The sequence below is a fragment of the Thunnus maccoyii genome, chromosome 13 (assembly GCF_910596095.1).
Source record: "Thunnus maccoyii chromosome 13, fThuMac1.1, whole genome shotgun sequence".
NCBI lineage: Eukaryota > Metazoa > Chordata > Actinopteri > Scombriformes > Scombridae > Thunnus > Thunnus maccoyii.
Genome location: NC_056545.1, coordinates 27411184 through 27426837, shown reverse-complemented (window position 1 = coordinate 27426837; position 15654 = coordinate 27411184). Strand labels below are relative to the sequence as shown.

General features: G+C 39.3%; 1 protein-coding gene across 1 annotated transcript; it reads right to left on the bottom strand.

Moving 5' to 3' along the window:
* Nucleotides 1-2534: 2534 nt before the first annotated feature.
* Nucleotides 2535-13763, bottom strand: dgat2 (diacylglycerol O-acyltransferase 2). Its single transcript, XM_042431026.1, has 8 exons — nt 13418-13763; nt 11598-11726; nt 11209-11316; nt 10422-10492; nt 7093-7297; nt 6516-6690; nt 4423-4625; nt 2535-4137 (listed from the first exon to the last, which is right to left on the bottom strand). The coding sequence occupies exons 1-8, from the start codon at nt 13455-13457 to the stop codon at nt 3983-3985; spliced, it is 1086 nt and encodes a 361-aa protein (XP_042286960.1). The 5' UTR covers nt 13458-13763; the 3' UTR covers nt 2535-3982.
* Nucleotides 13764-15654: the final 1891 nt, after the last annotated feature.

Below are 15654 nucleotides of genomic sequence, written 5' to 3'. Positions count from 1 at the left end.
TGTGAATTGAACTTTTTGCATTATTACAATCACAATTTGTCAAAACTAACCAGAGATGAAAGAATTGATTGAAAATGATTAACAGCTTTAGAGTATCTATCTCTTTTGTGTTATTTATTTTGCAAGGACAGCTATGTTTGTTCTTTACTGTTGACTTTTTTCTACAGAGCAAGTACACCAGATAGTCACGTGACCCCGGCCTTGCAGGTCGCGGCGGTCAATCGAGATTCTCCCGTTTTACTACACCGTAATCCGTCTCCGGTTGGGAGGCGCCACACTCACACTGGTTATTGGCTCAAACCAACATCCGCCATTTAAAGGCGGTGCGTACTACTGAAAACTCCTGTTATTATTGGTTTTCTTATCATTTGTCCCTGGAAATCTCCATTAGAGCCAGAAAAAGAACAATTCAAACTCATATTTTGCTGTCTATCTCAGGGGCTCTCACCAGTCTGTCATTGACCTCCAAATAAACAAACATTAACCCAACAGCAGATAAAAAAGGGGAGCTTAATGGGCACTAGTACTGAGTGAGAAACATCTGATAGCAAATGTCAGAATGTGTTATCTTTTTTAGAACATCTGAGCACTAGATCAGTAACATTAAATTATTCCTCATCTAGCAGATGGGACGAGAAAAAGACTCCAGGAGGCCCCTGGCCCCTTTTGGTGCTAGAAGTAGCCTACTGAGACTCTTTAAATAAGAGTAGCAGTGACATACCGTAAAAATATTCTTAAAGGTCCTGCATTCAAAATTAGACTTGAGTAAAAGTACAGAAGTATTATCAAAATGCACTTAAAGTATAAAAGAAAATAATCATGATATAGAATACTCATTTCAGAGTGTACATCATTGTAAATATACGGCTATATGATATTGGATTATTATTATTGATGCATGTATGAGCAGCATTGTGGTGTTTTAGCTAATTTTGTAGTCAAGGTACAGATAATAGCTACCTTATATACTGTCAGGTAGTTAAATCAGTAATAATGTATCTGATGTAAGCTCATCATGTTTTGTATGTAAAATGTGTATCTGCACTGTAACAACTAGAGATGTCAGTTAAATGTAGTGGAGTAAAATCACAATATTTCTGTTAATGTCACACATTAAAACAGTGTAAAATGGAAATACTCAAGAGTACAGTATTTGAGTAAATATACTTAATTACTGCTGGGTCCCCAACTTTTCGACATCTGACCAGCTGTGCATACCCTACTATATGAAGGATTTTATCACCTGACTGCAGAATATTGAGCAACCATCGGGGGGCAGCCTCAGACACATAGAGCAGTGCTGTGTCCCATCAGGGTCATTGGACTTTACAAGAAGCATTGACTGTTCTGCCTTAAATCATCATCTGTCTCCAGTATTTGGCCTGTTGAACAACAAAAAGTTATTCTAAATATAATTGATACTGTGATGGTCAAGTTGTTCATACATTTTTTACACTGAAGATTTTCCTTTTTTTATTAATCAATATCAATATTATTATTTTATTTATTTAAGCTGTATTTAATCGGTTAGTCTCGTAGTCTCAATATTGACCAGTTTACAGTGGTGGAGAGAAACTTGTACTTTCCTTGAGTATTTCCATTTTCTACTACCACTTATACCCCATGACATTTCAGTGGGAAATAATGTATTGTTTTTACACCACAAACTTTGTTTTACAGCTATAGTTACAGGTTACTTTGCAGGTTAAGATTTTTGCTTCTAAACATTATCAATTTCTAGAATATAATGCATTGCTGTAGATTAAACAACATAACACTATATATATAAAGTAGTTAAATGGTTCCAACTCAACCAACTACAACATCAAAATGCTCTTTACACTTTAATGCATCAATAATAATAATATAATACAACACTCTGAAAGGGACTGTTCTGCAATCACTACTGTTACTTTTAATACTTTATGTATATTTCACTAATAACTCACCTGTGCGCTTGAGCAAAATTTTAAAAAGTGGACTTTCACTTGTAATAGAGTATTTTACACTGCGGTATTACTGCTTTTACTAAAGTAAAGAGTCTTACTTCTTGCACCGCTGCCAGTTTCAGTGCTATTATCAAACTTTACTCACCTGCCACTGAGCCTGTCAATACAAACTCATACTGTGCAGCCAAAAAGTGCTCAAACCCACACAGCTATGTTTTGTGGAGATCCCAAAGTTTAAACAGATACCAAATGTGCCAGAATTAAATTTGGTAAAAAATATTTCTGTTTGATGGAATGATGCAGCCATAGAACAATGGAGCCTTGTATTTGAATATGAAACACAAATAGTGTTGTATAAGATGTTTCTAAACAGCTTTACAGCTACTTAAGGGGAAATTTGTAAGATAAGGAGTTAATCCTAACAATGAAGTATACACTGAATTATCTCGGGCATGTTTGTCCTACAATGGCCCCACAGATGTCATAATCAAAAAGGATGGTAGTCCTCTGAAGTAAACTGGAGAAAAGAACATGGCAGAACATCATGGAAAAGTGTCCAAAAACAAGACACACAACACACACATCTCCGTCTGAAAACATACAAAAGTTTAATTTAAATATCGGCAGGCAGATGATGTCATTCATCATATAGACAGGTCTCACTCTGTTTATTGCTTGCAAATTTATTGCACAGGGATTACACTGCTCTTTATAAGTCACAACGGTGAAACCGGAGGACATTCTTCTGACAATGACAATCTTATAATTCACCATCCACCTTCATAACATGACACAAGCTCACTTATTTTGATGATTCCCAGTATATATCCCACACCCACATACTCTTATTTTAAATAAGTACAAGTGACACCCTCAAATATAATATATTACCAGCAATAAGGCATTATTGTCTGTCGTTCTTTCCTTTTCAATTATCACCCTTGGCACGGATACAAAGAGATCCACTGTACACTGGAATCATCAAACATCAGGATTTTCACCCACAAAACTACGTGATCTTCTTCAAATGCAGCTAAAAACTTCCCAAAACAGTTGAAGATACAAGACATTGCTGTAGTTTTCACTGCATAGAAAAGACACACCCATCCAGACCTGGACACCAGTAGGACAAGAAAGGAAAATCAAGCCAAGCAGCACAACGACCGTCTTGGATAATTCTCATATCAAAGGCATTTTTCTTGAGACAAAAAAAACCTCAGAAGGTAATCAGCAATACAAAAAGTGCATCAGAAATATTCATTTAGAGACAAGCACTAAAATGGGCTTTTTTTTCCTCTCTGCAGAATACAATTAATACTTTATGGCATCATACAATCACAGGCACATGTATTGTGCATTCACAATATGAATCTACCGAGTAGAATTCCTTCATTTTCAGCTTTCATGCATTAGAAACACATGTGTGTGAGGGGACAACATAGGTCTTTGGCACAATTAACCTTTGGGCTCATTATCCCATTAATAAAGTAGTACCTTTCATTTGCATTGTTTGTGCGTTTAGCATATAATAGGATCATAAAAGGGAGAATTACTTGAATGAATGAGTTAACGAAAACATTGGCACTTCTTTTGGCAGTCCTGCATGTTACCTTCCAGCTCCATCTAGTGGAGCCCCCTCTGCACTGATAAGACAGCCCAAACTTGATGCCTTCACTGAAAAATAAAAATAGATACAAAAGGCACATTTTGATGTGGGATTCAGTGAAACTTGTCTGTTGGTCCAACCAAGACTGTTTAACCTGGTGACAGCAGCAGGGAGAGGCCTCTATTTCTTCAACCCTGCCATTTCCTGAGAGGGAACTATGCCAGTGTTTGTGTGTATGTGTGAGACAACGCAGAAAGCAAAAGTTTCTTTAGCAAATGTGCTCAGGTGTAGAGTTTGGAATCCAAAGATGATCCAAACTGGGCACCAAGATTGGACAGGGATAGGGAGGGGAAGGGGGGCAGAGGGGTCTGAAGATGTTTCCACAGTTCTCCATGTTCAGAGCTTCCATGGGGCCCCCTTTGTTCTTTCACTGAATGTACAGGGGATCACTTTCTTTCAGGCCAAAGCGGGTCTTGTACTTGTCAAAAAGGCACTGCAGGGACTTAACATACATTGCATGGTACAGATCCACCATCTCATCAGTTGGATCCTCAATTTTTGGCACTGTGATTGGTTCCCCAACTATAATTAAAAAGAACAAGAGGAAGATTAGAACAAAGGGTTAATCAAAGAAACTTAAATTGAAATTGTCAGAACCTTCAGTGTTAACCATTAATACACTCTTGAGGTTGGACAAAGCAAATATTGACCATCTGTTCTGTTAATCTGTTAACTGTTTGTTGGTCACTGTCCTGTATTAAACTGAACTGTAATAGCAGAGTTGTTGACATTTTTAAAGATAACCCTAATCTGTACATCTGCAAATCTGGATATACACGCAAACCAAACATTAGTAGATAAACTTGCCTATGGTGGTGATTGGCTTGCAATATGGTACGATGCCCCACGAGTTGCCAAAGATGAGGCCACATCCATGGAAAACGCACGGGGCAAAGCCTAAGATCTTCTGTAACCTCTTTTGGAGAGCTCTCCACCAGGTCCCCTCCTCGAAGATCACCTGCTTGTAGGCATCGTTTTCTCCAAAGGAATACACTGGAACCAAGTCAGCCCTGAGGAAGCAAAGAAAAATGTCCCCAATGCCAAGAATTAAAAAATCTATAACAATGAAAAGGTCCTAAGTGACAGAGAAATCATTTGAGATACCTCTTTTCACTTTCTACACTGTTAAAACAAATTTTGCGGACTTGTTGCACCATTGTTTATATAGCCTAAATTATATGCCTTGATATTTTATTGTTTTATTACAGCCATATCTGTAAAACAGGTATCATACTAGAAGGCTCAGTCTAATGCATGACACATCAGTGACAATCCAGAACTGAATAGTTTAGATTTAACACAGCGGTCTCTGCATCACGTTGGCACAGTGCTAAAACAAAGTGAGGACAGTCTGGCTAAGTAGACTACATCATCACTGACAAGCCAACTGAAGTTGCAAAAGAAAAAAATCCAAAAGCAGCTGCTTTTGTTTAGGCTTGTATGAAACGTGTTAATCATCATGAATCAGTTTAGCTTACTTGTCACTTGTCACGTAGGCTGACTGTTTAAGCTTCCAGTTGCGAAAGCATAGACATTTTCCATATCTGGGTTAATAGTCAGCTTCATCATTAGTCAACAGTTAGTTGAGTCAAACAGTTTTTGTCTTGGCTAGATACAGTACAATTGTGAAAAGATTTATGTTATCAGGAAACATTGTGGATTTATATTCTGTCATGTTACATCATCAGTGGCCAGCTTGAAATGTAACATTTTACCTGTTCAGACTGACTAAATAGTTCACACAATTTTACTTTTTTCATTAAACCGATCCATAGAGCATCATCTACACCAGTGGTTCCCAACCTTTGGTTTGTGACCCTTAAAAAAACCAAAACAATACAAAGTCAACTGACAACCCTTCATTGAAGCTTATATATTTCTATGGGCTGTGAGTACCTAATAAAGTGATTTTACATTTACTCAGACTGTTTCACTTGAATATTTTCAAAATATTCAATATTTTCAAGGACTGAATCGATAAAAATATATTTTATATTTAGTATTTTACAAGAAATAAGAAAAAAGATAAATATCCCATAAAATAAACATAATTTTGTGGAGCAAACAAATATTGTTGTTCTTCTTGCCAAGTTTGTAGATCATCTCCCTGTGGGGTCCTGAGTTAAGAACCATTGTTCTATATCACTTGCCATCTGCAAAGTGGATTTTAAGACAGCAACCAGAAAATTCAGTGCACTGTAAACACTACTTTGAACAAGGTGAAAGAAATGAAGGTCTATTTTGTTAAATTTTTGATTATATAGCTTAGAATTGCACTTTTTACTCCATCTTCCATATAAAAACAACTTGAGTCATTATTCAACTGGCTTTGGCATCAAAACCAAGCTGTAAAAGTTCCAGGAAGTGGACCCAATGTGGCCTCAACTCACAGCCTTGGCTTATTTCAGCTTACTTTCATGCTAACCTAGTTATGAGTGAAGTCCTACATAACTGCATGTCTTTTCTAGCACACTAAGCTTCTTTGGAAAAGGTGAACCCAGTGATAATCCTCAGCTATATTTAAGAGGGTATCAGGCTTGTTTGGGTTCACAAGACAAACCTGGACCACTTCCAGGTTATAGTACAGTTTGTTATTGTGATTAATGCGATGCTTTGGGCGTCCTGATGCCAGCTCTCAAACTCTGTCCAAAATGGTACCGAATGCCTCAAGGAGTTCAAAGCTTCATGAGGAACTGCACATTCATAGCAGATTTGCCAATGCTCTCTGTGAGGTAATTTCAACCTTTCTGCAAGTGATAATCTAGGTTTTATTCATTCCACTCAGTCACTGCGGCCCCGAGAGTAACATTTCCATGTTCAAAACAGAATTGGTCAAGGTTGTGTTTAGGCACCGTTACTGCACGTGTCCTTGTGTCTGAATGTTGTGCACTCAAGCTCACCCTTTCTGTAAGGCCACCCTCACGAAGCCTTTACGATTTTTAAGGGTGACAGAATTCATGCCCGGTGCACAGTGCAGAGACTCTGCTGCTCCTCCCACGACGATGACCACAGCGTTTCCCGTCCCGTTTCGAGACAGCAGGTAGTCGATAGAGTTCTTGTTCACTGGGCAGATTCCTGAGAGGAAGAAAAAAAAGATGTGGAAAGAGTATGATTACACTTGAACTAGTGAACTAGTTGTTAGGTCTGTTTACACCTACATACCACACAACAAGAAAGACCAAAATAAAATCCTATGAGGGCTGTTGGAACATTTTGAAACAACATGTACATGTACAATAACCTATAGTAACCTCAGAGAGTATAAACAGTATCTTTGGGCAAAGACGAAGCCCGAAGAGCAAACAGCCCTTCAGAACAGAACACCTAAAGCTCTATAAATCAGCAGCTCCAAGTAAATAGAAGCCCTTTCTGCTGTGCAATAGGACAAAGGTCTGGTCTCTTACAGATACAGTTATCAGCATTAGCAGACGTTTTAAGAACTCAAGTGAGACCCCACGGCTTGTCAAATCATCTCACCTCCAGACATCAGGTAGTCCCGAAGGACGGGCAAGCGGAAGTTCCCTGCCAGGGTGGCCAGGGAGGGCTTGATGCCTGGGAATTTCTTGGAGAAGCCTGTGGCCTCCGTCCCAAAGTTGCAGAAAGCACCGAAACAGAAGATGCCATGGGGATGGTAGCCAAATATGTAGTTCCGGCTGGGCAGCAAGTTGTGGGTTTTAATTAGCTGAAGGACAATAGCACAAAGAGGACCAGTGTGAGGCTGATTTCCATATGAGGGGCACATTGCTACTCCAGGAACATCTGATATGAGAAAGCCATTTTAGTGAGCATTATGGATAAAAGGCTTGAGAACAGCGGCTGTGTCCCAATTCCATACAAAATACATACAATGTATAGTATTGTCTACAGTACTACACAGTATACAGTGAACACTAATCTCATGCCTGGTGTTTTACTAGTTCCTGTCTCGTTGATTTTATATAACATATTGTTTTAAGAAGTGCTGTACAAATAAACTTATAATTATAAGAATTTGTATAGTATACACTTTTATACACTTAGTATACAAGACATCTACATACTTTACCATTCTATACCAACAGGGAATGATGTAGGGCTCCCACTAAAAATCATTTTTGTTTTTAATTTGCCAATTATTAATCAATTGCTTGGTCTATAAAATGTGAAAAACACTAATCACAGTTTGCTAAAGCCCAAAGTGACATTTTAAGTTCAATTGCTTTGTCTGACCAACAGCCAAAACCCCCCCTTAAAATTCAATTTACAATGTTTTAAAAGCAGAAAAGCAACTAATCTTCATATTTAGGAAACTGGAATCATGAATGTTTGTCATCTTTGCTTGAAAAATGACTTAAATGATAAATACAATTTTATTTTTAATTTTCTGTCAATGGATTATTTTTGTTCAGCTCTAAAACGATGCAATGAAAGCACTGTGCAAATGCAAACTGCAAATTTAGAAAGTCACTTTCAGTTAAAAACTTAACAAAGACGGGAAAATGTTTTCTTTTTTTTCCAGCTGTGAGCAGCGTGCAATGCATTCTGGGAAAATGGTGTACTTTAACAGCACACTCAAAAATCTGGGTTTTTTAGTCTGCATACTGACTGTTTAAAGTATACAGCACGAATTTGAGCAATATGCTTTATCTATAATTTCAGTAGTTTAAGCATGGTGTTCTGCATTACATAACATACTTGTAATAATAATTACTTTCTTTATGACATTTTCAATCCATAAATACATAACTGCCACTTTCACTGTACACGTGTATGTATGCATTTGTATATGCATGTGATGATGTGGAATATACTTTTGTCATTTTTCCAGTGTAGACACACTATTATACTCAAAACCTGCTTAGAGTTAGTATGTAGTATGTAGAATTAGTATGTAGTATGGATTTAGGACACCACATGTGTTTCAGTAGAACAAGGACGTCCTTATCAGCTAAAACTCTACATGACTCTGCTCTGTCTGCTCAAGTGCAGTCATAAAATAATGACCTAGTACACATCTTGTGCACCTGTTCAGACTGGCAGCAATAAAGTAGAACTCTAAACATTCAGCATTATTTTAACAAAAGAATGGCAAAGAATGTTCAAATGGTTTCACATTGAAGTTGTAAAACTGAAGAAGAAACTCATAAGAAAATGTAACTGTGCACTGATCTGCACTGTAGACTTAGATCCATCACAATGTGTACACAAAGCTCCCTCAGGAGCTAGTCAAACACAACAGTTACATAACCACATTAGCAAATGAGATCACATTCAGGATCCCCATAGTACCGCAGGACTCCACCTGGCTGGCATGGCAGATGTGAAGAGATAACAGTGGGACCGAGAGAGAGACTGCTGACATTTCACACTTCTAACTGTATAGTTGGAGGAGACAGGACTAGATTCACTGGTCACTGCGAATAAGCATCAATATTACAGAGGAGTCTTTGTTTCTAGTGTTAAGATTTGCACAGACTTTCATGTAACTGTTTTCATAACAGTCACACTCCCAACTTCCTACAGTCCTCCATTCAATTTAAAGGCTGGTTTAGACTTTGTCCAGAAGGGTTCCAACTCATATGAATAATAGTCATATGTAGATAAAGAACAATAGATAGAGAAGTCTTGCCCTATAATAAATTGATGCCCCTGCAGTTATAGTAAATTCTGGTTATTTTGAGCTATGGGACAGTAAAACTCCCACTTAATGCACCTTTAAACTGAACTGCTACCAGAGATGAACCTTCAACTACAGACTTCAGCATATGTCGGTAGCCAGTAACTAACATTTCAACACTGAAAACTTTTCACACCAGCAAAAAACATCTAATTTATTTCTTGCAGCAATATTGAGATTTCATAAAGTGACACAGGAGAGCCAGCTGGCACCAAGTGTATGGGTGACCAAAGTATTATCTCATCAACCCATCTTGGTACACAGATCACACACAGCTACATGGCACACAGACTTACAGATCAATGTGACGAGCAAAGTTCAGCTGCAAAGAGTAGGACTTGAAATTCCTCCCCCTTGAATTACTCAGCACTCTGGATTCTGCTCTGTATACAGAGGATAAGCTCATCAAAACCTGAGTAAAGTGATCACTGAAGTGGTTTCATGAACTGAAACATAGTCAGTGGTTGTTTTTTTTCTTTGATATCACAAGTAACACATATCTGTCTGAATAAAAGTGATGATGCAGAATATCTCAGACTCCTTCCCTTTAAAAAACACACTCCAACTTTGACTCTTGGCTTTTTCAATAGCAGTCATGCACAGCTACTTTACTTTCCCCTGCATGCACTGTGTGTGTGTGTGTGTGTGTGTGTGTGTGTGTGTGTGTGTGTGTGTGTGTGTGTGAGTTTGCAATGATGCTCTCCCCTTTAGCCTGGACCAGCATTGTCCTCTCATCTAAAATATGAAGTGACAGATACATGAGGAAAAAAAAAAAAAAAAAAAAAAAAAAAGCTGCTCCTTGGCCTATCAGGTGGGACAAAGTCTAAAACTCCCAACCAACGTCAAGCCCTCATCATAATCAACACAGGACAAGGAACAGCATGGAGCGGATAGCTGATACCCGATCCACCCCTGATAAACTTATCTATGATGTCAACCTGGTGTACGACTGGAGATCAATGAACTAGTTCAAATCATACAATAGTGACTTTGCTCAGCAGGAGCTATAAGACATGAGTGAACTTCTTTTGTGCAAAATCAGCAAAATGCACAGAAGCTGAGCAGGTTTCCAAGGTTCGCCCTTGAGTTTTCAAGGTTGGGGCTGGAGACATTAGCAATGGTGCATCAATAAATTGACAAAGTTACATACCCTGACTGGGAAGTAGTCTCGGAAATATGTCCACACTGTCCAGTTCCTCACCCAAGAGGACCTCCTGCCGCCTGAGGAGGAAAATACAGATTAGAAATCACTCCATTACACCTTGAAACTAAACGATTATTTTCATTAGCAATTAATGTTGATTGTTGTTGATTATCATTTTGATGAATTGATCATTTAGGCAATTCATAATTATGTCTAAAAAGTGTTTTATTCGGCTAAAAAACAAAATAGTTATAGCAAAAATAGCAAATTCTCATATTTATTTTTATGAATAATAAATTCCTTAAACCATTGATCAATTACCCAAATTGTTGTCAATTAATTTTCTCTTGATTGCTGTGTGTTTCAGCACTAAACAAACTCCCTCTAGCTTTACAATCACATGTAAAAAAAAAAAAAAAAAGCCCTGACAAATCTGTTATCTCAGATGCAAACCATTTCAGGCCTAAAGAAACATTCAAACATTCTCTAAAACAGAATGCAGTCATTGTCTGTGCTAATCATTACAGAGTATGTTACCCACTGCTTACGTCATAGAGGTTAGTCCCCCCCTTTATTCATTTGCACGCTGATGTCCAAATCAAGTCTTTCATTCATTCACACCATTTGACATTTTAACCTTCACATGTAAATATCGACCAGTGTAGCATTTTTAGATGCAAAAATGCATCATCCAACCAATTCTTCATCATCATCAAACTAGAAGTCTTTCTTTACATGGGGGTCAAACTCAAACCATCACAGTGATTTTTGATTGACATCTTTAATGTATCACCTTGTTTCGGGGTGTTCCAGTCAACGATGAGCCAGGCGGTATAAATGGCAGCGATAAGCCAGCAGTCAGTGCAGAACATGTAGATCAACAGCAGAGTGCAGCAAGCACCTGGAAGGAGAGAGGAGAGACGTTTGAGCAGAAAAGGACTGTCATACCTAAATGCGTTTAAAGGCTAAAATTTGTTGTCAATGATGGCAATCAGGAGAGAGAAATCCCAGGGGTCTTTAACAAGTATGTGTGCAGCTTAGTGATCTGACCTCCTTATTATGAGACTAATGAGACTACAAGCTAAATCTTCTAGGTTTCTTTGCTTTCTTATGGCTTAAATTAAACACGCAGCGGCACACACACACAAACACACACACACTCTCTCTCTCTCTCTCTCTTACCCATGGTTAAGAAGCTGATGACCCACTGCAGCACAGAGATGACCTGCAGATGTTTCTCCATCTTGGATCTGCAGGGCCAAAAAGCCAATGGCAGGTCCTGCAGGGCAGAGAGGATGCTGGAGCCGGTACCTGGAGACAAAATAAAGAGACAACAGAGCAAAAAATTAAAAAAAAAAAAAAAAAAAAAAGAGTTTAATCAAAGTTGTCAAATATCCATGTTGCTGGATTATTATTTAATACACAGTTACAGACATTTAAACAGAAGCACATGCTAATGAATCTTACTGAAAAGATGCAGTTAACACACTCCTAATAATACTTTCCTAGTGCCCGTGTGAACATTCCTAGAACACAGTGAGGATGATACGAGCAATCTGCCCTACTGTACATCAGCCTGCGTTACGGCCGAGCACAGACACACAGCCTCAGCTACTCACCAGCACTTTTCAATCACCAGCCCATGAAAGTAAAGCCTCGCAGCAACATGTGAAGAGATCGTGTGCAAAGAGGAAGCATAAAGTAACAGACACATTAGGGGCGACTAAAGCGCTCGAAGCACTGAGAGCCAATAAGAAGATCTCCCCTCCAGGAAAACACTGTCGTCTAATCCCATCTGTGCACACTGAAAATAACCCAGCACCAGGCTGCTGGTGGTAATACCTGTAAACTATGATGCTATGACTCCTTAAGACTATCACTGCTTGAATCTGCGCCAGTGACTGATGGAGAGAGACAGATTTGGCCAAGATACAATCTTTGACTAGTTCATAGCTACATCTGCCCACTTTAGGTCAAACTGGTCCCAGAGAGAGGAGTAAACAAACACCACCATGTCCTGCAGGTGGAGCAACCAGGTGGATCATGTGCTTTCTTTCAAAAGCCATCCTGTCTCTTACTGGTGTGTGTAGACTGTTGCATGACTTAAATATTGAAGAAATAAGCTCCACAGGGTTTACAAGTTACTGCACAGGTTCAGTGTAACTGCCTTACTGCACAGCTGGACTCATCTCCAGCTGCACAGTCCACTTCCACGGCCACTGAGACAGATGTTGACATGTTCCTGAGCTGTCACCATTATCAACTCATTTAAACTTCTTATATTTGTAAATTGAAAAATGTGAATTTCTGTTCCCACAGAGCAGAAAATTGTCACTTTCTCGGTAAAGCGGAGCTTGACAAGGCGAGGTTGCATCATAAAACCATGTAGCACATGTCGCAGAATAGTTTTTCCAGTTGAAAGGTTCATTTTTTTTAGCACAGTCACAATTAATCCTTAATTTGACTAAACTTTAAAACATTTCAACTGCAGAAAAACTTGAAAATGTGAAAAATCAGGTTGCAAGGGAGACAGCCACAGACCACAACTCAATAATTGTGATAATGCGCAGTGAACGTTTCCCCTTCACTTTATTGTAAAGACTGTTTTATCCCCTATATTATCACTTGCAATTGCAGTTTCTTTGAGGTACATAATAATGATGTTTGCACTTTTTTTTTTTTTGATTTTTTTAAATGTTAAAATGATTTTTGAAATTGTGATGAATATGACTTACCCACACTTAAAGGTCTGTGGCACTTCTGCTATATCCCTCTAAAATGCTTACTGTTGTTGTAATACTAGTGATGATATCATGTTGTTTGTATGGCTCCTTTTACAACAAACGTGCTTTACATAGAGCACAACGCTTGACTGATAAAAACTGGCGTGTTTCATGTCCTGCTGACCTCTTCCAGGAACGACTTCTGATTTGTTTGACCACCTATGTCTGTTTGCTTGCTGCAGCTCTTGTTCCAGCATATTCCAGCTAAAAGCGTCTTACCTTTGAGGACGCCTGAGTATGCAGCAAGAATGGTCTTCATAGCTGAGGCTTCTTGGATGGTGAGAGTGCCCGAAAAGAAGAGCTCAGATGTTTTTGCTTGCTGTCAAGATGATAGAAGTCCAACCTTACAGCCCCTCGGTCATGACTGCCTTCAACTGCACAGACTGAAGCGCCGAGCGGGCATTTAATGAGTGCGGGGAGGAGCCACAGACGGAGACAAGTGAGTTGAAAAATGTATTAGTAATGTTCCAAGGAGTCTGCGGACGTGAGGGCGATCTCCCTGTTCAGCAACACGTAGGCCTGCAGGTGGGAAGCGGGGAGCAGCGGTGTGTGGCTGCTGAGCCTCACTCTCTGTATTTAAGGGCGCAAGTCACGTGCATGAACTGTGAAAAATACCTAGCAATTATTGACCATTCCTGCCCCTCACCTCTGCATCAGGTGTAAGCCGGAATCTTTCGGTTAAATGAGACATGTGAGCTGTGTTTCTGTCATAAACGGAAATGCCACATTTTAATATTCCCACAGCACGATATTTATTCTGTCAGAACTTTGAAAGTAGAAGATAATTTTCTCCTAATTTTGTGTGTTCAACAACAAGAATACTGTGTGTGTGTGTCCGACTATATGATTTTTTTTTCTGTTAGGGGATCACTGTATGGAATATGGAAACGGCCATTAGTTTTTATTCCTCTTTCTTGTTTATGTGATGTTTCCCAAGGTCAGTCTATAGGGACAGATCATAAGGGACAGTACAAAAATGATAGGGCTGGGGAGTGGTGCTGAATCCTATATTTCATTTGCTCAGAAAGCAAGACCCTCCCCAGCATAATATTTTCATCTAACCCTCCCCTTCACTTAAAGCAGTTGTTCTCAAACTTTTTAAGGTCAAGGACCCCTAAACTGACACAAATTAGACCACAGACTTCAATTTAATAAGATTTTGTCCCAGGGTCTCCCATCTGATGAGACTTTTGCTTTTAGATGTTTTATTACAGAAAGTGTATGAAACCCATGACCAAAACAGTCACGCATTGTGTTATGGATGGAATTATAGTGAAAATAAATTATTCCCCTTCTTGCTGTGGACTCCCTGGAAACCCCTCAAGAACCCCGGGGGGTCCCTGTACCCCGCTTTGAGAACCGATGACTTAGAGGTTGACTTAGAGGTGTTTACCTTTTCATTGAGGGATCAAGGCATTGCATATTTTACATAAATCTTTTGTTAAGATAGTATATTTCCTGATTGTTGGCATACCTGTACATGAACATGGTGAAGGGTCATCTTCAGTACACAGAAAATCAAGGGGAGGGGATCTTTCTGATCACCTGATCACTGATCTTTCAGAGCTTTGTGCTTTGTTTTCCTCTCTGTCTCACTCTGGATGATCTCCCTTTCTTTCTTGCTCAGATGGGTCAAGCTCTCCAAATTCTCCTCTACAAGAGCCTCCTTTTCATGTGTTATTTTGTTGATCAGATCATGGATGATCTGGTTCACTTTCCTATCAAAGTCCACCTCCAGAGTTTTCAGCTTGGTGGCGACCCCTTCCTATCTCACAATCTACCAGTTTTCCCACTATGTGTGAAAGACAACCTAGATATCTTTAGTCTCTTTCTCCCAGGTCTCTTTGATCCCGTCATTCTTCACCTTTCAGTGACTCCATCGCACTCTGCCCTGCAGTATTGTTTGACCTTCTCGGTCTCCATCTGGAACTGCAGAGCTTCCTTAAGGTAGCTTTTTCCTCTATTTTTCTATTCATCTCTGGTGGTTTCTTCTTAGCCCTTGCAGACTCTAGAACCTTCAGCAGTTTCTTTTTCTCTTCCTCCCAACTGAGCTCCTTGCTGGCCATCTGCTCCCTCAGGGCAACATTTCTTGAAGCCAGCCCCTTATATTGTTTTATTTTTAGTTCAGAGGTGCTTATCTCAGGGAGTGCTGGAGTCTGCTGGAAGTTCCCTGGTTTTGATGGTCTGCACCTCTTCAGTTGGATTGTCCTAGTTTGAACCATGCTGGGCAGCATCATCAGGCCGCAGTGGCCCAAGTTGTCCAATGGTATTACTTTATGTCCCCTATAAGAGTGATAGAACTTATTATTGGATGATATTTCTAACTACAGCATGAACAGATTTCAGCGTTGGGCTAGCTACTGTAAATAGTCAGAGCATATAACAATGGAGACGTTGTGATATTTGTTACATTTGTTGCACTTGCGCTGAACAGTCATGCCCTCGTGGCCTCGGAG

Coding starts and splice junctions, on each gene's coding strand:
- dgat2 (XM_042431026.1), bottom strand. CDS start 13,457: ATGAAGACCATTCTTGCTGCATACTCAGGCGTCCTCAAAG. Junction 7,298..10,421: donor GAGACTACTTCCCAGTCAGG/GTATGTAACTTT, acceptor ATTGTCCTTCAG/CTAATTAAAACCCACAACTT. Junction 4,626..6,515: donor AGGGTGGCCTTACAGAAAGG/GTGAGCTTGAGT, acceptor TTGCTTCCTCAG/GGCTGACTTGGTTCCAGTGT.